Source organism: Vidua macroura, chromosome 5 (genome assembly GCF_024509145.1).
Source record: "Vidua macroura isolate BioBank_ID:100142 chromosome 5, ASM2450914v1, whole genome shotgun sequence".
NCBI lineage: Eukaryota > Metazoa > Chordata > Aves > Passeriformes > Viduidae > Vidua > Vidua macroura.
The window spans coordinates 22,691,532-22,712,501 of record NC_071575.1 but is presented as its reverse complement, the minus strand read 5'-3'; the positions used below and the strand labels follow the sequence as shown (position 1 = coordinate 22,712,501).

Below are 20,970 nucleotides of genomic sequence, written 5' to 3'. Positions count from 1 at the left end.
GCAGCCCTTTGGAAGGCATCTACATAAATTCATTTGTAGGAGAATGAGCCAATAAAAGTTCTCCCTGGTCACTCCATAGAAGGCAGCTGAGGAGAGCTGAGATTTAAAGGATCTTCTGTTCCCCTTCACTGGAAGGGCTGAGAGCAGAGATTTTTGTGCATACCCACAGAATAGAAATCTCCTTTAAGAGGTGCAGAAGGGCCATAACTGTGGTTCACATCCCTCTCTGTTGACAGCAAACTGTAAAGCTCTGCATTTTGTAGAGCTGTGGAGAGAGGAGCTTGATTTGCCCACACGGACATCCTTTTCCCTGTGGGCTGGAAACTTCGAGAGAGATTATGACTCTTGCTAAACATCAGAGTCTGGCCCAGTACATTTCCTTAATGAGTTTTTCAGGGCAAAAAGTATAAAATAAGCGACTAGGAAGCAGAGAGCCACTTAGCAGTTCTTTGCTGATGTAAAACAAGATGTCCCATTTGCTACATATTGTGATGCTCGGTATATTTTAATTGCATGGCAACTTGCACCTAGTAGAAATGGCATTTTGCGTTCCTATAAATAGTTCCAGCTATCCCATAATCTCAGAACAATTTACTAATATTAATGAGTTGAGACATGAAAGAAGATCTTATCCTCCCTTCACCAGCAGGGAAACTGAGGTAATTAAACAGGTGGATTTTCAGAGTCTCACGGAGTGACAGTCCCAGTCTCAGAGGCTGTGATAACCTGGATAAGCCAGACAGCAATTCACAGTTTGGAGTAATTTGGCCATAGAAGCTCCCCAGAAATCACATGGAAACATAAGGGCAGGTCTCAGGGTGGGAAGCAAACTTTCTGCCCCCACCTTCTACTTTGCACTGTCGTATGGAATGTTCTTGCAGGTTCCCAGGCCATGCAAAAAAAAGACAAAATGCTATAGGTATGAAAATATTAAAGAAAATGTAACCAATACCTACAAGAACAGATATGAGGAATCCCTTTTGTCTTACAGATGGTTTATAAAATGCCTATTTCTAGAGGATACAGATGTGAGGGTTTATGTGGGAGCTCTGCCAGCACTGATGCTGGTGACCTGTAGGGTGGCAGGGTGGCACTCCATTCCCGTCTGTGTGCCGGGATGCTGACAGTAGAAATAAAAAAAAAATTTGCAGAAGTCCTGATGCTGTAACACAAAACAGCAGCAAAAATCGGCGAGTCAGGCAAAACTGGCTGAGCTGAAGTCCCTGAGTTTATTGCCTTTCTTCAAGCTGTAAAGTCAGTGGGGGAGAACAGTGTATAGGTTGCACATGGGTTGTTCACTGCTGCACTGAAGCCCTGGAGGAAGCCTTCCAAAAGCACAGATGAAGGTTTGATACCAGCTCCTGGTGGTTTCCAGTGGGATGGAGCTCTTTCATTTCCTTTCATCCCTTTAAATGTCTTCTATCAGCTGCACCATTGAGAATTGCATGGGGGGTGGGGAAGTAGCAGTGTTTCCATGCTGCTGAGGCAGAGCTGTGAGGACAGACAGAGAATTGATCTGCAGTTGCTGCCTCTGCAGCCTCCTTCTGTCCTGCAATGAGTTTGGGTCATTGCCAAATTAAAGACCAGGGTCAAGGCACTCTGGAAAAAGCAACATCTGTGGCAAAGACATGGAAAGCTTGGTTTAAGGCACCTCTCCTAAAAGCAAGCAATACCCGAACTGGGAAAACTCCAGTAACTAAAAAATGTTGATGACACATGATGGTTTTGAGACACTGCATGGGTAAGAAAGGCACTGCTGTTCAGGGATCAATTCAATATCTTTGGAAGACAAGCACACAAACATAACCTGCTGGAAGTGGTTTTGACAGGCCTGTGTGAGGCAGAAGCCAGAGAGTCACTTCTGGGAGTGAGTAGCCCTGAGCTAAAATTTAGCTGCTGTGAAGAGCAGAGTCAAGTCCCTCAAAATTAAAATGATGTTGGAGATCTTGTTATGGAAGAATGATCGGAAGATACAACTGAATTCCTGCCTGTTGCTATCTGTGTTGTGCTCTTCATGGCCTGGGAAAACTCCCCCAAATTCCCGACTGAAAACTTTCCTTTCCATCCAGCTGAGGCTGATGTTTGCATTGCCTGAGCTTGACTCTGAGCTGGATTGCCCACCTGCCCCATGTCAGAGGACCATACTTACCTGAGGAGCAGATATGCCTGAGGAGTGCACCCCAAATAGAGGCTTTTAGAAGAGCTGTGTGGGGGTTGCATCCAGGTCCATGGGCTTGAGGTGAGGCTCGCAGGTCAGCTCTTCTGTTTTTGCAGAGATTCTCTTAAGGATAATAATGCTGAATGTGCAGAGATGCTTCTGTGTCCTCTGTCTACAAAAATCCTGGAGCTGTTCTGTTTGACATTTTCCACAACCTGAAAAGAGAGACTCAAACCCACGACCTTGGAAGTTAAGCACATCTGGCCTTTGGAGGAGGTTGGGTTTACGTTTGCACTCCAGGGCTCTGCATAAGACTGAGTTGTCATTAAATCACCCAGTTCCATCCATGTTGATGATCCAGCACTGTTGCCAGTTGTATGAGGTCATGAGCCAGTTTCATCCACTGCTTTTTCTGCCTACAGCAATTTACATCAGCTTGTCCTTGGCCTATTTTTTGGAGAAAATTCACAATCTTTTAATTCCAAATAATCTCTCTTACAGCTTTCTCCCTTTTCCTCATAGGACAGGTAAGGAAAGGAGCTCTTTGCCGTTTCTTTGGATCCTATGTGGCCATGCACTGCTGAAGTGCATGTGTGAGTCCACACTTGCATTGAGCACATGTGTTGAAGCGTTGTCTGAAGCTCCTGGAGGTGCTTCACACCAGGAAAACTTGGCTTAGGATTATAAGTGTTCCTGATAGTGTATTGTCTAAGACAAAATCAGCTTGAGAAGTCATAGGAGCAATATTTCACTGCCATACCTTCATTGCATTCTGCAGCTCTCTCTCCATCCTTCCAATCCATTTCTGTCAGTGACATGTTTATTTTATTTAGTTTGTTTTAATATTTAGCCCATTAGTGAGGTGTTGGGTGGCCAGGCTTGTTGAAAGATGCAGGAAACTACTTTACAAAGATGTTTTCTCAGGATTTAAAATTCCTGCAGCTTTCAAACCTTTAAAAATGCACCTACAGGCAGCTGAAGAAATGTGCAGGAGTGCACAGGCTCTTTTGGAAGGCTGAGCTGTTTGAATAACAGCCATCAGTCTGGTGTTGACAGTTATTGAGAACAAATAGCAATTCAGAACAATAACCAGTTTTAAAATTCCAGAAGGATTCAGGCATGTGGGTATCTTGAGAAATCTAGCCTGTATGATTTCAAAGCTAAAGTACTCTTTCAGCAGTAACTTCTCTGTTTGGAAATCGAAATCTCTTAAAAGGAAAGTTTTGGGGTGTTTTTAAAAATACATCTTTTCAGAGACAGCCTCTGTCACAGATGCACTAACTAGTGAAAAAGTATTTTCATGTCTCCATCAAACAGAAGGCAGCAGGAAAGACTGAAGCATCTGCCTGTTGTGTTCCAAGAAAACTACTAGAAGCTGAAGCTCGGATGAGCATTCTGTTTCTCTGTTTCTGGGTTTTTTCTGGATTTGATTCTTCTAAAACAAATGTTGGAGAGGTTCCTTGAAGAATGTCAACAGGCTCAGCTCATGTGTCTGTTCTACTAAATCCAGGCATGGTGGTCAGCAAAAATCAGTGTTTCCCTAGGGTCTGCATGTGACCTAGAAAGTGGCACCAGAAGACAAAGCAGCAAGAAAATTCCACTTTTTCCCATTGCTTCATGGTGGGCTGAAATGAATGTCTCAGATGAGCTTGAGTGAAGCTGTATTTTGTTGCATGAAGCCAGACTGCCCTGTTCTGCAGGAAGGGCTAAGGGTAGAGGGGAGAGGTGAACCCTACCTAGCACTGGTGCAGGCACTCTGTCCTAATCGTGTCCCAAAGGAAAGTCTTCCCCTGAGAGAGTGCTGTGCAAGTTTCTCTTACCTGGAGACCAGCAGGAAAGACTCCTCTCTCTCTTGTTGAACTGCTTTTCAACAGAAAACTGAGCTTTTATTGTAATGAAAAATTTCACTAAGATATTTGTTTCCCACATAATATTTTACCTTTCTTGAAAAAATTAATGCCTGAAAATGGAATATTTTGGCTGACAACTGAAATACTTCAGCTGAAGAAAAATGTGGAGTTTCCACAGAGGAGACAGGCACACCAAAACCTGTGCTAAAAATAACCCTGAAGACATCCCAGACTGCTAAAGGGTCTGCTTATGGATTCCATGGAGTGGCTAATGCCCTTCTATGTGTCATCCAGCCCAGCCAGCACATGATGATCGATCTTTTGGCTGGGACTTGCTGTGATTTTGTTAGTCAGGTTTCACTGTTCTCAAGCAACTGCAGTGATCTGTAGCATTGCCCATTGTCACTTGTAGCACTTCTGTGTCTGAACAGTTCCGAGCAAGCCGGGGCCAGGTTATCCACACGTGCACATCCTGCATTCTGCGTGTGAGATGCGAGCGCCAGGTACCGAGTGGCATGTTAATAACACACTGTTAACCCCATCCTGTGGTTTCATAACACACAATTCAGCTTGGTACTTACTAACACAGGTTTGATTTTGTTCCTACCCTCTGCTACCTTCTAAAATGTTCCACGGCCAGAGGCAGGAGCCGTTTCTTCATTTACAATAAATAAATGCTGTGGATGTGACACCTGCCCTTTTCTGGGCTCTCACCCAGGGATTAGACTGTGCCTGTGGATCTGAGCTTTTTACATACAATGCACAGCTGGGATATAAAGAGCCTTTTGAAAAGGAGGCTTGGCGGCTTTCCCAGAGGCAACGGAAGGGTTTTGTGCCTTACCTGTGATTCTTTTCCGTTTGTGCTTGCAGTGGAGGGGCTTGAGCCCAGCACTAACAAAACCCATTTTGTTGTGCAGTTCACTGCCCGTAACTGTAGCTCCAACCTCTGGGGTTTCCCTCCCTTTCCAACTGTTTGACTAATATGATGTGTATGCTGCTTAACCATCTAGGAGTGACCAGCTGAAGTGGCATTTGTTTAGTTTTGAGGCATTTGGTGAAAGTGAATTATGCAAGAGAATGGTAACGGGAGCACCTGTGCAAGGGAGGAGATGGTTCTGAGATGGAAAAGAAGGTCTCAGAGTTTGAGTGTTCAGGGATGGGGGCAGCAAAAAGCCCTCTCTGTTACTTCATTCTTTATCATCTTTTTCTGGTAAAGGGGAGCATGAATAGAGGACTAATTCAAGGGCATCCCAGCATGTCATGGATGAGTCCTCAATGGGCTCAGGGTATCCTGAGACTACCACTGCTGGAACAGCTGCTGGGGACTGCATGTGAGATGGGTGACTGGAAACAGCACTTCTGCCACTCTGCATTTAGCAGAGAAATGGGTCCCCTGAGCATCCTCAGGACCAGAGAGAGAAGATACCTTTGCCAGTGCCCCTGTTCTCTGAGCAGTGTGGTTTGGTTTCTCAGCTTGCTGGGGAGATGTGTATTAACAGGCAGACACCAAGCCTGGCAGAGTAAGTGTTACTTTTTCTGCCTTCATGTGGTGAGCTTTTGGTTTTTGGGCTTTGTGGTAGAGGAATTTGAGGGCCTGGCAGACTTAGGTTAAAACAACATTAGTGGAACTGAGCTGGTGAGTGTAGCATCAGTAGAAGAAAACCCCAAAATACTGTTTGGCATTTCAGAGGTAAAGAAAAGAAGCCTGACTTGTTACCAAGAGGTTAGCCTTGTAGAGGGCAGCCACATGGAGGTAGTAGGGTGGCTGTAGGCTGGTAAGAACTAAGCTGTGGGGTTTGAGCAGTCTGCAACACAAATTTTACCCTGCAGAATTTGGTCCATAGACACGAGTCTTGCACAGCTGCTGGAGAATACTGGCTATGTATTTCCCAGTTGTGTCCAGTACCTTGTAGGAACACATCCTAGAATGGCTATGCTGCATTGATCCGTGAAACCTGGAATGGAGGAAGCTCTCTCAGGGTATGTGCTGAAGCCTGGAAGAGACTTCCCTGAATCCTGCAACAGACCTTTGTCACATGGACATTCAGGACAAAATATCCCTGCACTTCCCACCCATGTCTTCACCTCTTCTCAGATCAGTCAATGAGGCACCTCTGGTCCAACAACTTGAAAGCCTCCAGCTTTGCTTCAAAAGAATTAATAAATTCCTCTCACAGTTTCAAGTGCATTCAGCAGGACTGGGGAATTCCTTTAGATCTCTGCTGAAGAATGCTTTTAAGTCAGGGGACTGCTTGTATCTACAAAACAAAGTTGCTTGCTCACCAACCAGCTCTCTGCTGGAAGCACCATCTCCCTCAGAAGCCTTGCTGTTGTTCCCTGTTCCCTCTTCCCTATCTGTAAACTACCCCATGGCTAGGTAAATATTTTTATTATATCCTGTGCCAAGCATTCTTCCCCCTCCCACAGAAGAAGATGTGCATTGGCTCCCTTGGAGTACAAATAAATGCCCGTGTCTGAAGGGAGGCTGGCCTCACTCCAGGTGCCAGCCTTACACATCCTGGCACAATGTTTGTCAACATCAAACTGTAGCAAGAAAACAAACTTTGGTTTGCTCCTCCAGTGTTAATCTGGCCACCCACAACTGCTGCAGCGAGCTCTTACAGCTGGGCTTTCACTATTAGGTTGTTAGGATGAAAGGATAAACAGGGAAGAATTACCCATCTTGGTGCTTAAATGGGAGCTTCTGAGCACCTGAGTGCTGGGCACGGTGTGAAGGTGAAGGTTGAATAGGCTGAACGTGTCCTCCTGTCTTCCAGAGCAATGCTGTGCCCCAGGTCATGGACTTCTGCAGTTGTTCCCAGCCACTTCACAGGCAGCCCAAGTCCTCCAAGAGCAGGATTTGGCTTAAAAAAGCCATTTTTTCCCCAGCCATCCAGTTACAGATAAAGTATCCCTTTTCTCTCTCCTGTTTCTGCCTGGTTTATTGGTAAAAGTCAGCAGAGGCACTGTGGGAAGCAGATCCAGGACCACAGCCCTGTGAGCTTGGCTATGTTCTGGGGGTGTGGGAAGCAAACTTGGAGTGCTGTAATAGTTTACCAGTCCCCTCCCTTGCTTCTGTTTGTTAGCAATGGCTCTAAATAAGCACATGCTTCAGCTTTCTTGCTGAGCACATTTTTTGTCCTTTAGATGGCATGAGATGGAATTATTTAATGTTATCAATAGAAGCCAAAAGCCTCCAGCCTCCTCTCTGCCAAATGAGGTCAGTGTTCTGCATTGGAGGTCTGAAGCCGCTGTCTATCTGACAGCGCTCTTTCTTTGACGTGTGCATCCTAAGGTCTCTTTTTCTCGTTGTCCCAACTCTGTTCCATGTCTTGGTGTTTTTAAGCATCTCTCATGTGAATGTATCACATTTTGAGCTAATTAGAGCTTAGTTTGCACCATGTTTTTCACGGACTTGTGGGAGAAGTGTTTTTGTAATGGGCTTGTATCTGCACACCACAGAGTTGGTGACCCAGGGAGCTGGCAGCCCCTCGCCCGTGTAGGAAGGCTCCCATGGGATTGTCTGCAGGCATGACTGGTCCTTTATGTGGTTGGACTTACTAGTAGGGATCCCCTTCTCCCACTTGGGTGGTTGAGTTTGGCCTGTCCTTCCCTGGTCTCGGTGCAGCTGGGTGTCCTGGTCCATGGTGCTGTGGTTTGGTCTGGTGAGTTGGGCCTCCAGCTGCTAACAAGGCACTGCAAAGCCAGTACCCAGATTTTCCATCAGCACGTTCCCACAGACCCCCTGGAAGGAGATTCATTGTCTTCATTGATGCATGTGTGTGTTTTTAAGGAGCTATTCTGTAGGCACAGCTGTGGCTGGGACTGGTGAGTTCACAGAACCCAGGACCACCTCAGTGACACAGACAGGACCTGTGCACCCTGGCAGATTGGGGAGGGGGCTGCTCCTCTTCAGTGAACTTTGCTTTTATTCATTGCAGGTAAAAGTGGGCACTGTTTCTCCTCTCCAGAAGCTTCCCTCTGCTCTAACCATGGAACTGTCCCCATCTTCTGTTGTATTTTCTGACTTCTAGCATCTGCCAGATCCAACTGGGAGCTGCCCTGCTGGTAATCAGCATCCCCCCGGACGCGCTCCTCCCTGCCTGACTCAGTTGGGCCTGGCGCTTTGGCACAGCCCTTCCGAGCAGAGAAGAAACTGCTCTTTCTGCCCTGTCTGTCTAAAGCTTCCCCTCCCAACCCTCCCAGCAGCTGAGTCACTTCCTTCTTTAAATCTGGCCTTAAATCTCCCTTTCTCTTTAGCCTGTGATTCATTCCCTTTGTGAGGTGCTTTGCAGAGCTCCGACAGGAGGATGCAGAACAGTGAGATGCTCCTGGGGTGAGACGCCCTCCTTGTCTCAGAGCCACAGCAGTGAGCCCCTCTCTGAGGGCTGGGCCCTGTGCCTGCTAAATGGTGTCTCTCAGTATGAGAGTTTCTCTTATCTTGGAGTTTCTTTCAGTGCTACATCTGACGTAGTAATAGGAGCCAACTCCTGCCTGCGGCGAGTGCGTGTAATTTCCTTTGACATCAGCATGTGCCTGTGAGGGAACAGCTCTACCCCTTCCCACCCTGTTTGATTAGATTCAGTAAGAGAGTCATTACAGCATCTCTGCCACTCCTCCTTGTCACTCGTGGGATTTAAGGAGGACTTCTGAAATGTGCTCAGAGCAAGAAAAGTTTTGATTTCTTGCTTCTAAAGCCTGGAGATATTTTTAATATAACAAGTACGCTCCTCAAATTTTTGTACCATGATTTTTTGTTGTCCCTCACCTGCTTATTTCCTTGGCCTTTGACCCTCTTATGTCTAAGTGTTTTGCCATTTCACAGTTTCCTGGTGTGGAGAGACTCACCTGCCAACAGGGTAGTTAAAAGATGCCACCATGAATTAGCAGTGTGGCACTGCTGAACTTGTCTAGACTTGCTCTGGTTATCAGCAAAGTGTGGGATAAAATTTGCCAAAGCTTTTAAATCTTGCTTTCATGTGGGATTTAGGTAGTTAAGCATTAAATACATTTCACTACCCTTGCATCTTAGGCATAAAAATACTCAAGGTGCTTAGGAAAGCATCTTATGGGTGCCTTGCCCCCAGAGTTGGGGCAGAAAGGGGTAAGGCCAGGGACCAGACATGGTTCTGTGAGGGTCTGGTGGCTTCCACAGCACAGTGGTGCCCACACTGGTGCCAGAGGTGTAAGAGCACATTAATGAAACGTTTGGGATTAATAAGTGGCTGGCTCTGGTGCCTCAGTCACTCTGTAGGGGAAGGGTCTGTTTCTAAGACTGCTGCACTTCAAAACGTGTGCAGGCTGTGCAGCTGCAGCTCTCTGCAGCTCGGGTTTTCTAAGACGTGACCAGTGACCATTTTCTAAAGAGCAAAAAAAAAGTCATTTTCCAGTACAGCAAATCTGCAAATAAAATGAACTCACTGTTGTAAAAGAACTTTGTTTTTGCAGAGGGGACTGGGCTATGGAATTTTTAGGCAAGAAGAATTGTCATTCAAGGAGAAGACTTCTTAATTTAAAATGATTTGTACAGGACACATAGCAATCAAGTAAATGAGAACTGCAGTTTCTAACAAATGCTAATAATTGTAAGCTCTTATTTTTAATAAAGCCTCAGCAATCACATTTTTCACCTTCAAAACAGGCAGCTGTTGAGAACAACGTAACATGTCCTTTGCATCTGGATTTTATGTTGTATATATTTGTTTTCTTTTGTGTAGAACGAGGTGATCAGCCAGCAGCTCTCTGTCATTTTCACTCATTGCTATGGACCCTACCCAATTCCAAAGCTCGTGGAAATTAAGCGCAAGCAGACCTCCCGCCTGGGTAAGTGTCCCTGCACGATCCTCGCCGGCTCTCCGGGGAAGGCTGTGGGAAGGCTGTTGCTGGCCAGATGCTTGAGTGGGCCACAAGTCAGAAAAATCTCAATTTGAAAGACAGAATTAGAGGAAGGAAAGGCTTCAAACTTAACCTGACCTAAAACTCCCACTGACATCAGGAGGTTTATCAGGTGTGCTGGAGTGGGGCCGTAAATCTGCAAAGATTTGTCTGTGTTGCTGCTTAGGCTGGGATCCAAGCCGTGGCTCTGGAGCCAGGTGTCTGTCTGGATCTCAAACCACGCTGGCTGGCTGCAGGTGATGCTGCACCATCACAGCCCTCCCAGCTTGGTCAGCAGAGCCCAGGGTGTTTTCAGGGGACTGAGAGAAAATCCAAACAGTTTTCCAGGACCCTCTTCCCCTTGACAGAGACTTCTCACACAGGGAGTGGCCTGATAGAGTACAAATGAGCAGAGGGCCCCCCAGCATCTGCTGAGCTGCAGTTTGCTCTGGGTAGCAGAGCTGGAGGCTGTGCCAATGTCACACAGCGGGGACAGCTGGCTATCGTTTCAGCAAAGGTTGTCATGGACTTCAGAGCTTTGAATTCCCATTGTCTGAACTCAGTGTGGTCTCAGGCTGTCCAAAATAGCTTTATGGGCTTTACTCACTAAAAACAATATCCTTCTCTGCTGTTGCTTTCTTTTGTCAAAACAGGGAAATATTTATTACATTCCTGACCTCTTCCAAATTAAAGTTACTGACTTTTTTGTTTCCTTCTTTTTGTGATTCTAGATCCCCATTTTCTTAACAATAAAGAAATGTCAGATGTCACATTTCTGGTGGAAGGAAGACCATTTTATGCACATAGAGTGTTGCTATTTACTGCATCGCCAAGGTAAAACAGAGATACGTCTCTGGTTTTTAACAAAAATAGAATTTGATTTTGTGGGTTTGTGGGTTTTTTTTGTTTGTTTTGCTGTTCCAGTTCTTTGAGGGCTAGTGGCCCAATCTTCAAGTTTTTCTTAATCAGAACATCTCCACAGCTTGTTTCTGGTTGATCTGCCAGATATTTAACAAGTGCTCCTGTCAATAGATTTTCATCCAGTGAATGATCCATGCTTCTGGCCATGTATCTGACTTCATTCCACTGAGGCACACTGGCATGGTGCTCATTACTACATCCAGTTCTCGACTGTACGGGAGTCGTGATATTTTGATTCTTAATAATTAATCTTGTGGGTGGTTAAATCCTGCCTTGCATCAGTTTCAGCAGTCTCCAGGAAATCACACAATTCTTGACAGCATTTGACAACTTTTAAATGAAATCAAATAGCTGTGAAACATACCATACTGTATCCAAAGGCAGTATTTATAGCCTGTTTCCTGTGCTCAGAAGGCTGAATGTGGGTTATCCAGCTCAACCCAACCCAAGAGTTGCTCACAAATGTTATTTGTATACAGCTGTATAATTCAAGGTGTGCTTTTAAACAAATCTTGCTGGCCCTCCATAACAGCTAACAGCTTTTTCTGAGATGAGGCAAGGACAGAGCTCCAAGTTTGGATAATTTAAGCGATATGGGAATTGATGCTAGTCGTGCTGCCAACCCACAGCACAGAATAAAGAGATTTGCATAAAGTAACTGCAGTACCTGACCCTGCCTTCAACTAAGAAATGAATATTGGTATTTAGAGCTTCTTGGTAGATGTAAAAATACGTTCCAAACTCCAGCTTTGAGCCTACTAAATTGTGTTCATAATAGAGTTTGGCACTAGTGAAAGCAAGTAAATTGTTATCTGTATTTTAATTAACAAGATGCAATCATGATATGGAAAAGGTTGCCATCCAGCAAATGCTGGTCTTGATAGATAAACTGAGCTCTGAACTACTGCTGGAAGGTCAGATGAATTATCAAAGAGAGGAAGTACAAGGGTAGGTGTTTCTGGCAGCACATTTCCCATTTTCACCTTCTGATCAATGGGAATACCCAGTTTTGAGAAGTAGATTGTTACATGTGTATATATCTCACATAAGTTTGCAATTATTAACTGAAAATATGTGGGGTTTTTGTCCTGAAACTTGTGTCTGAATTTTGGGTTTTGATAATCAGAGAACAGCAACCTATCCAGTTTTTTCTCCTGCCTCTTCTTACACAATTGTACTGAGTGTGCATAGGAGCATGAAAAGTCTCAGTGTCTTTCTTTTACTGTTTTGTTCCAAAACATTTTTTAAACCAGCATAATGGACAGAAGCCAAAATCTATCACCCTCAAAAAAGGAAAACATTCAGGTTTTAAATGTTGCAGATCTTCATAAAAGATCATGTTGCCTTCAAGAAAAAAAATTTGATTCTGTAATATCTTTCATTACAGAATCTGAGTTTTGGATGTACATTTTATTCTATTGTTATATTAGATGTATTTTTCAAAAATTTCAAATTGAAATCTTCTAGAGAGAGGCTTCTTCCTTTTGGTTTGAACTTTGTTAGTGTCTAAATCTTGATGCTTTTTGGTGACAAATATGTTCATTTCAGTATACTTTTTTTGCAAGAGTTGATGCTGTCATTCCACTGCACTTCTGTACTGTTTTTACTGCATTTTTCCACAGAGATAATTGGGCTGGTATTTCAAGTTTACTCCTTTTTATTTAGGTTTAAAGCATTGCTGTCTAGCAAGCCCTCATCTGATAGCACTTGTATTGAGATCAACTATGTGAAGTACCCCATCTTTCAGGTACAGTCCTCACGCTGAATTTGAATGGAACTTGTAAGAGGAACACCATGCATGCCCTGTCCAAATTAGTACCTATGTGTTTGATAAACCAGAACAGTGGTTTCACAAGCACAGGCTTCATCTCTGTTTGAGCACTGCAGAGTGCTATTGATTGCAAATGTGCCCCAGCAGATACAGCAATGTGCATTTCACTGACATGGGCTGTGCACACAAAGCACTGCCTGTCAGCATAAGGCATTTCTTTCTGTAGTTGGCTCTTTCTGTATTTAATGAACGGGTTTGGAGGAGGCACACTTCATTCCCTTCCTTAGCAGTGCTCTCCAATCAATATTGTGCCATGCAAAGGCAGAGCTTGCTCTCCGTACCTGTAGCATGGATATGCTTTCCTTGCTTTGAGCTGGAGCTCAGGCATTTCCATGTATTGACTGTTACTGCTGCTCGTAAGTCCCAGCTGCCCACAATAACTGGGCTCCCTGCAGAGGGAAGAGGGATCTCAGCTGGCTTGTATTACAGTGCAAAGCCTCCTTCACCTCTTTCTTATCTTCTATGCATGCCCACACACAGCTGGGTGAAGGTGGCCTTTGCCAGAGAAGGAATAAGGGAATAACCATTATATATGTTGTGTTTGCCTGAATCAGTGATGTACTTAACAGACTGGGAAATACAGTGAAAATTCAAAATGAGTTAATGAGTTTCCTGCAAACTGTTTGGAGCTCACCAGGAAATCCAGACAATTTGAGGGTGAGGGTTGAGACATTAGACTACCTGTGAGAAGGAAACACTGAACTTTGCAGAGAGAGGGAATAACCAAATATATCTTTGAAATCAGGAGGCTTGAGCCATTTTTACCTACAAATCCATGGTGGTGTTAGGAGAGCTTTGGGTAATGCCTGCATTGTCCCCTGTTCCTCTATGTCTTGGATTGATTTTTATAAACACTCCTTTGTTTTATTACAGCTGGTTATGCAGTATCTTTATTATGGAGGTGCAGAGTCACTCCTGATTAAAAATAATGAAATTATGGAGGTAAGAGACATTATTTAATTGCAATGAGAACGATGCTGACTGACCTGTGTACCGTTCACCCAAGGGCACGTGGCCATTGGGCAAGAGCTGCGCACTCCTGTAAGAGCCAGCAGTGCCTCACCTGGAGTGCCCAGGCTCTCTGCAGTCCTGCAGGACACTGTGAGACTTTGCAAATACCTACTTAGAGGCAACACTGGTGTTACCAAAATCTTGAACCAATTTCCAGCAGCTCAGTGTTCCATCCTCCCTGTCTCGGCAGCATTAAAAACATCCAATTTGGTTCCTTACATGGGAGAAGTTTTGGGCATGTGCTGGGCTTTAGCCATGAGGGAAGTCCACTGGAGACACAGTTTCGATTTCAAGCATGTGACTCTTAAATTTATGAATAAAACCATAATCTGCTCCCTGAGATATATAGACTTCTTTGCCCCTTTCTGACTGGATGTAAAACATCCAGGTGCTGTTGTGGCCTTTTGCAAAAGCCAAGCCAAGCCAGCTGGAGCTGACTGAACCTTCACACAGCCACAGCCATCAGCCATGCAACTACAACCTTATGGATGTTAAGTAATCCCCTTCCAAATACTGTGTGCCATCATTGTCAGCTATGATCAGCAAAACCACTCCAACTGTACAGAACTAAGATATATTGAGCAAATTCTTGATAGTCATTCAGGGAGTTTTCAGGCAGCCAAAAAGAATGCAGGTCAGTAAATACTAAATTCAGAGCTACTTAAACAGTTGGTAATCATCAGTGTCTGCCACCACAATCACAGAATATCTCAAGTTGGAAGAGACCCATAAGGATCATGAAGTCCAACTCCCTGCTCCTTGCAGGACTATGTAAAGCTAAACCACATCACTCAGAGTGTTGTGCAGATGTTCCTTGAACTCTGGCAGGCTTGGTGCCATGAGCACTTCCCTGGGGAGCCTGTTCAGTGACTGACCATCTTCTCAGTGGAGAACCTGTTCTTATGGCCAGTCTGCACTTCCCCTGGTGCAGCTACTTTCCTTTTCCTCGTGTCCTGTTGCTGTTCCACTGTTGCCTGTATTATTCTGTCCCTATAACTCTACAGTCTGGCAGCCAGAGGATGGAACTGGTCAGGACTGAAATTACCCCTCTCTAGTGCAGGCAGAGGATTTTTAAGTAAGCATGCCCACACTGGCTTCCTCAGCTGTATAGGAAGAGTTTCCTAATTCTCTGTTTCACTCAAAGTTTTGAAAGACTTCCTGAATTTCTAACCCTTTCTGAAATAGAGAATTTTAGACTAGGCAGTGCAGTGTCTTTATAGAGATGTGTGTTTTATCACCTAGGCTGTTAAAAAGCTTGTGCTGCATTTCAGCTGGCAGCTTGCTCTACTTTTGTGACATCTCAAAACTTCTGAGACTCCAGAATGTATGACTGATTGATTGATCTCTTGATAACAGATCTAGCCATGGTTCCTCACAGTTTAAAGTAATTACAAACCAGCACATGACTGCTTGAGCCACAGAGGCAGCTGGAATACGATTTGGGTTTATCTTTCAAAACTGCATTTAGTAACTTGCCTTATTACAAATATGATAACAAGAAGCACCAGAAATACTCCACAGAAATCTTTGCTGCAATTCATAATTGGGACCAGCTGGCTGCTATCACATCATCACTGCAGATTTCCAGCACTTGGATTTATTTATGGGATTAAAGTAGATCTTGAGCAGACTGCATAGGAGAAGTCAGAATAATGTCATGGAAGTTTCAGGGTTTTGTTTGTTCCCCAGTGCGGTGTGAGAGCCCCTTTGGGATGCACAGGTTAGCTTTTTGTTATGAGTCCCAAATAATAAGGGGCTTTGTAAAAGCCTGAAGACCTGAGTAAGTGCTATTTAAACATTTGAACAGCTTGATCTAAGGCCTGGCTGGGTTACAACAAGGTGTCAAGCAGTGAAGAACTCCAACCTGCTTTCTAAGGCAGAGCAGAGCCAGAGACAATGACCTACCATGGAAAGACAGAAAATTAAATTACTTTCCTGTACAAGGACAGAAAAGGGGCAATAGAGGAAATATTAACATTGCTGAAATTAGTTGGAGAACTCAAAATTCAAGCTATTTTCACCCCACAGGCATGCAGAGATGCCAAGGCAGTGCCAGGGTAGGCAGTGTAGCCATAGGGGAGATGCAGGGCCAAAGAGGGAGGTCAGTGCTGGTGTCAGAAGAGCTGGTAGAGCAGTGACAGACCTATGACACTCACATGAATGCTGGCTAGGCATTGCCTCACAAAGCTGGTTCCCACCTCTGTGCGCTCGTTCCTTGGAGTAACGTGCACCCCAGACAGTGTTTCAGTGCTCCTGGCCTGGACATCCCCTGACAGCTGCTCACAGGCTAGGGCAAGGAGAATGTGGAGATCTGATTCCACTCCCTTGAGCCTGCTGGGGTGGCAGATTTGAGGTTTATTGTCTCTCTAGATTAAGACTGCCCAGAATGGTCATCACTGTTTGGTTTTAATTCCTCTGTACTCTTGATGCTGACCTTTCTGCTGACTTCCTCACATCCAGGCCAGGTGCTCTGTTTCAATAAGATCTTGGGGAACAGTTGAACCAGAACTTTGGATTTTGGGGATGTATTTGCAGGTCTTTTTTATTGCAGAGTCGTGTTTGTAAAGTGACAAAATATTCTTCAAGCCACTGTTTCTTTTTTCTCCTTGTCCCATTCCATAGTCAGCATGTGGACCTGAGCAGCCTTTGGTGTTCTCTGTGTGTATAGATTCCCATTGTGTGATTTAGAAGGGACTGCAGAGGATTAAAACAACCAAGCAATCTTCTCATTCTGACTTTTTGTCAGTACTTTAATGCTAACTGAAGAAGGGGCAAGAAAAAATATAATGAAACAGTAAAGAAGCAAGCTCTGATTCTGTATCACTCAGCAGTTTTTGACTATTTTTTCCATGCCTTTTGTTTTTTTTTAGCTTCTCTCTGCTGCTAAATTTTTCCAGCTTGAAGCTTTACAACGACACTGTGAGATCATTTGTGCAAAAAGCATTAATACAGAAAACTGTGTGGATATTTATAATCATGCCAAGGTAAAAATAACTGCATATGCTTGCATGTTGTGTGTCTGCCATCATTCCTGTAGGTCAGTTTTGTAATAAGTAGTTTTATATATATATATATATATGTATGTATATATGTATGTATATCTCATATGCTCAGTACATTTGTTGCATGTTTAAGATTCGTCATTCATTAACTGGGACTGGCTGATTAATAGGTACTTGGTATAGCGACAATCCAAAATTAGGTAGTCTAAGCCCAAGGTGGCAGCTTCTCAGCCCCTTCCTTGAGCGGGTCAAACTCAATTTGAGTGTACCACTATGTGGGAGATCTATCCCTTATTCATGACAACACAAACTGCTGAGCTGCTTCTACAGGAATCACTAAGTGAAGTAGGCATCTCTGCTTTCACCTTCCAAGATGCATTTTCCCATTTCCATTACCTGTTTCTTCCTGCCTGAAGCCCAGTGGGGTGATACACTCAATGCTGGTGACACCTTGTCAATATATAAAAATGCCACATTGTGGAAGTGCAATGGCTCAGAGCCCTGCAAGGATGGTAATGAGAATTTTATGTCTTGGAGAGTTTCTTATTGGAATCAAATTATATACTTAGCTTGTGAGGTTGCCTAAGTCATTAGACACAAAAGCATGGCATTTCTTGTCCTAGAAAACCTATTTTCACGCATTGGTGGAGGTGGTTACCACATTGATTAGTTTCAGTTTTTTTCCCGCCTCTTGGAGTAGTTAGATTTTCACTTGGAAGATGGAAATGGTGCACAAATAAGTGCAGTGAAATATTCTTCAAGCATTTCTTAAGAGATTTTTTTTTTTCTCTAACTTGCATGGTCTATACAAAAGATAAAACTGATGCATTGTAACATGGAGGTTTGATTGAACAGAGTAATCCTGCAGATTGCTCCAAACCCCTGCAGATCTGACCTCCATTCCCATCATCAGGTATTTCCTACATAGAACAGTAATGCTGGGTCTTCGTGTATAGATAACATGCAATCAATGTTTGAAATAGCACAAAGATCCACCTATAAAAATAAGCAATGAGGTGGATGTAATGTACATACCTATGTAAGGTAGGTCCATTTAATGTAAGAGGAAAAAAATTACAGTGCAGGAATCATTTGAAAAATATTTTATTTGTCTTGTAGCTCATGTGTGAACTTCTCTATTTGTATTGCTGTCAGTAAAAACAATAATTTTGCTTTGAAATCATGTTTTCTTTGAATTGTGAAATGGGGCTGTTATTTACATCCTGATTGAAGAAAATTTTTACATGCTGGGACTTAACAAGCCCAGTGGCTAAATCCACTGTCAGAGCCCCAACCTGCAAGTTATTTGGGCCTGCACCTCCCAATGGAAGCAGTAGAAATGGGGTACCTGGGTGGGTTTTACAGCCAGAGTCATGTTGGCACTGCTGTGGGTAGGGCACTGCAGCAATAGCCAACCTGTCTGTGCCTGAATCTTTGGCTTCTGGAATTAGCTGGGTTGGAAGGGACCCTTAAAGATCATCTAGTTAGAAGCATGGTCAGGGACACCTTTCTTGACCTTGCTGCTTTGCAAGCTCATCTGCACCTGCAGGACCTCCCTGACCTTTCCAGAGGGGGAGGTGTGAGCACATTGGCCCAGAGACGAGTGGAGCACAGCCTTTGTTATCAAGATTGAGAGACAGATACAGTTTGGTGGATGGTCCCTTGCAGGGCCAGGATTTGGACTCAGTGATCTTTGTGGGTCCCTTCCAACTCAGCGGGTTATGTGATTCTGTAGTGTGAATTTGGTCATATTTACAAATAAATGCTGACTGGAGAGTACTGATATCATTACTATCCCTACGGGCATTCCATTCTTAAAATTGCAATCATAGAACTGTAGAACACCAGCTTGGAAGGTACTTCAAGGATCATCTGGTCCAACCTTTCTTTGCAAAAATGCAGTCTAGACAAGATGGCCAGCACCCTACCCAGCTGGATCGTAAAGTGTTCAACGCTGGGAAATCCACCTCTGCACTGGGGAGGTTTTTTTCAATGGTTGATTATTTCCATTTCTTCTCAAAGCATGAAATTTTGCATGACAGCTTTCTGCAGTCATGTGTCCCATCCTTGCTAAGGACAGCATTCTTGAAACATGGTCTGTAATGTTTTCCCAAACCTGTAGTTTTCGGGTGTAACTTCTAGCATGAAATCATGGGTCTGGTAAACTCTGTGGTAGAACTTCCATCAATTTCCAAGGGAGCAAAGCTTCAGCCTGTGCAATTCTGTTTCCCCAACAGCCAGGGTCTTTTAACATGGAATTATTATGAAAATCATCAGCATAAAATACTGTTTTATTAACTCCTTCCTCTCCATGCATTTATATCTGTAAGTAAGCACATTTTAAACTGTGCCTGTCTAAAAGGCTTAGCTTGTGTATTTGTTTGTGTGCAGCTCTTATGCACTGTATTTGCTGCCTGGGTTTTATCAGAATGGTTATCTTTCTCTAATTTCACTTCTTGTAGTTCCTCGGCGTCACAGAACTATCTGCCTATTGTGAAGGCTACTTTCTAAAAAACATGATGGTCCTCATTGAAAACGAAGCTTTCAAACAGTTGTTGTATGACAAGAATGGAGAAACATCTGGTCAAAATGTACTAGAGGACTTACAGAGGACGTTGGCCACAAGGATTCAGTCAATTCATTTGTCTTCTTCAAAGGGCTCCATTGTGTAAAGCTGAGGAAGATGGTAACCCTCTAATCAAAGACCCTGCAAGTTAAGTCTGCTGTTGCAGTTGCTCAAGCCTGTTGCAGTTGCTGAAATGACTACAAAAAAAGAAAATGTAAAAAATTCTACGTTGCATTCAAACAGTTCTGTTTCGGCCAAAGGTGCTGCGATGGGGTTGTGTCCCCACCTGGATGAGAGAATACAGAAAACAAGTTCCTCCCTGCTTTTGAGCAAGCTGGGTACCAGAGTGTCTGGTGAATTGCCCTTGTACTCACATTCTGAACATGAGCCTGTTTATGGAGCTTGATGCCAACAAAAGCCAGAACTCACATCAGTGAACAGCAGAAGTCCCTGCCTGAAGGGTAGTGCTGGGGAACACCTGAATTGACCAATTAATCATTTAAGTCAGATTTCTTCCAGTGTTACACAGTTAAGAACTGTATCTATCCCAGAGTCCATTATCTCGTGCATTTAAGAAATGTAAGAACTGTTATTGCTGTCCAGCAAAGATCAGCTGTATTAGAGAGTGGGTAAGACTGTTACAGTTGAGGAAATATACTGGCAGATTTTTAGGGGTGGGAACTTTTTAAACTGTTCATAAAAAATAATGTAGTTTAAAACCTATTTCTTAAGCTTAAAATTTCATTTTCAACAGAGCTGTGTTTGAGAATCTATGTAACATGTTTTGGTTTTTTAAATGGTAAAATGTACATTGTGTAAACACACATATGATCAAGTTTTGCTTGTATTCTTTCCTAGGGTGGTATAATCTTGCCTAAGAGGCTATGGTTACACCAAAGAGGCACATTACCCAGACTGTCTCTAAAATACAGTAGTTGGGGGGTGGGGGCAGGAGAACTGCATGCTATTTGTGATTTGGGGTTGAAATCTGACAAACTCAACAAACATGCATTTGCATGGTAACTGTACCTGTGAAATGTTCCGTTCGTGCTTCGTTTCGCCAAGACAAATGCAATGTTACTTCGTGTCAAACTTCATTTGTGAAATTAGCTTATTTTTTTATCTGGTGTGACTGGCTGTGATATGATACCCCTGGAGCTCCTTCTCGAGATGCTGATTTCTGTTTGTTGCAGTGAAGAAATAACAACAGATCTTTACTTTAGTGATGTGTGGATATTTTGCTACTGGCCAGAGATTGTGTCCGAGTTAGACTTTTTAAAATGATAATTAAATATGTACTGTAGAATGGTTTCTCACTGTATCCTGAGAATGTATAGGTAATCTACAAATGCAGGGCTTGGGTAGGGTGGGGTGGGGGGTGTGATTTAAATGTCAAATGTCAGCTTTGTTTATTTTGCAGCATATTGTTAGCAAGACAAATCTGCTATTGCCACAACATTCCGGATGCCCTCTCTGAAAACTACAGTAAGAAGCAAGCAAAGATGTTTCCTTCTCCATGGCAAACTGACATTAATCTATTTCTTTTCTAGTGTGCTATTCTAGGAAATTTAGAGGTTTGCATGTTAACCTCTTTTTCTTTTGTTGAAGCATCTACATCAGGTGCCCTTCCATGTTCCAGCTTTTGATGTGCTCAGAGAACACAGTTTTGGCTTTAGCTATCAACATAGTAGAAAGCTGTTTTATGACTGAGGTGTAAATCCTCCTTTGTGCTTGGTCTTCTAAAGCCTCTGCTGTTT

The 20,970-nt window shown here is 43.6% G+C and overlaps 1 protein-coding gene across 1 annotated transcript in view; it reads left to right on the top strand.

Moving 5' to 3' along the window:
* Positions 1-20,524, top strand: part of ABTB3 (ankyrin repeat and BTB domain containing 3) — a 164,549-nt gene extending 144,025 nt beyond the window's left edge. The window contains exons 12-17 of the mRNA XM_053978867.1: positions 9,726-9,831; positions 10,614-10,716; positions 12,469-12,550; positions 13,508-13,576; positions 16,516-16,629; positions 19,110-20,524. Coding sequence (XP_053834842.1) covers positions 9,726-9,831; positions 10,614-10,716; positions 12,469-12,550; positions 13,508-13,576; positions 16,516-16,629; positions 19,110-19,319 — 684 coding nt within the window. The 3' untranslated portion in view covers positions 19,320-20,524. The remainder of the gene's footprint in view (positions 1-9,725; positions 9,832-10,613; positions 10,717-12,468; positions 12,551-13,507; positions 13,577-16,515; positions 16,630-19,109) is intronic.
* The last annotated feature ends 446 nt before the right edge of the window (positions 20,525-20,970 follow it).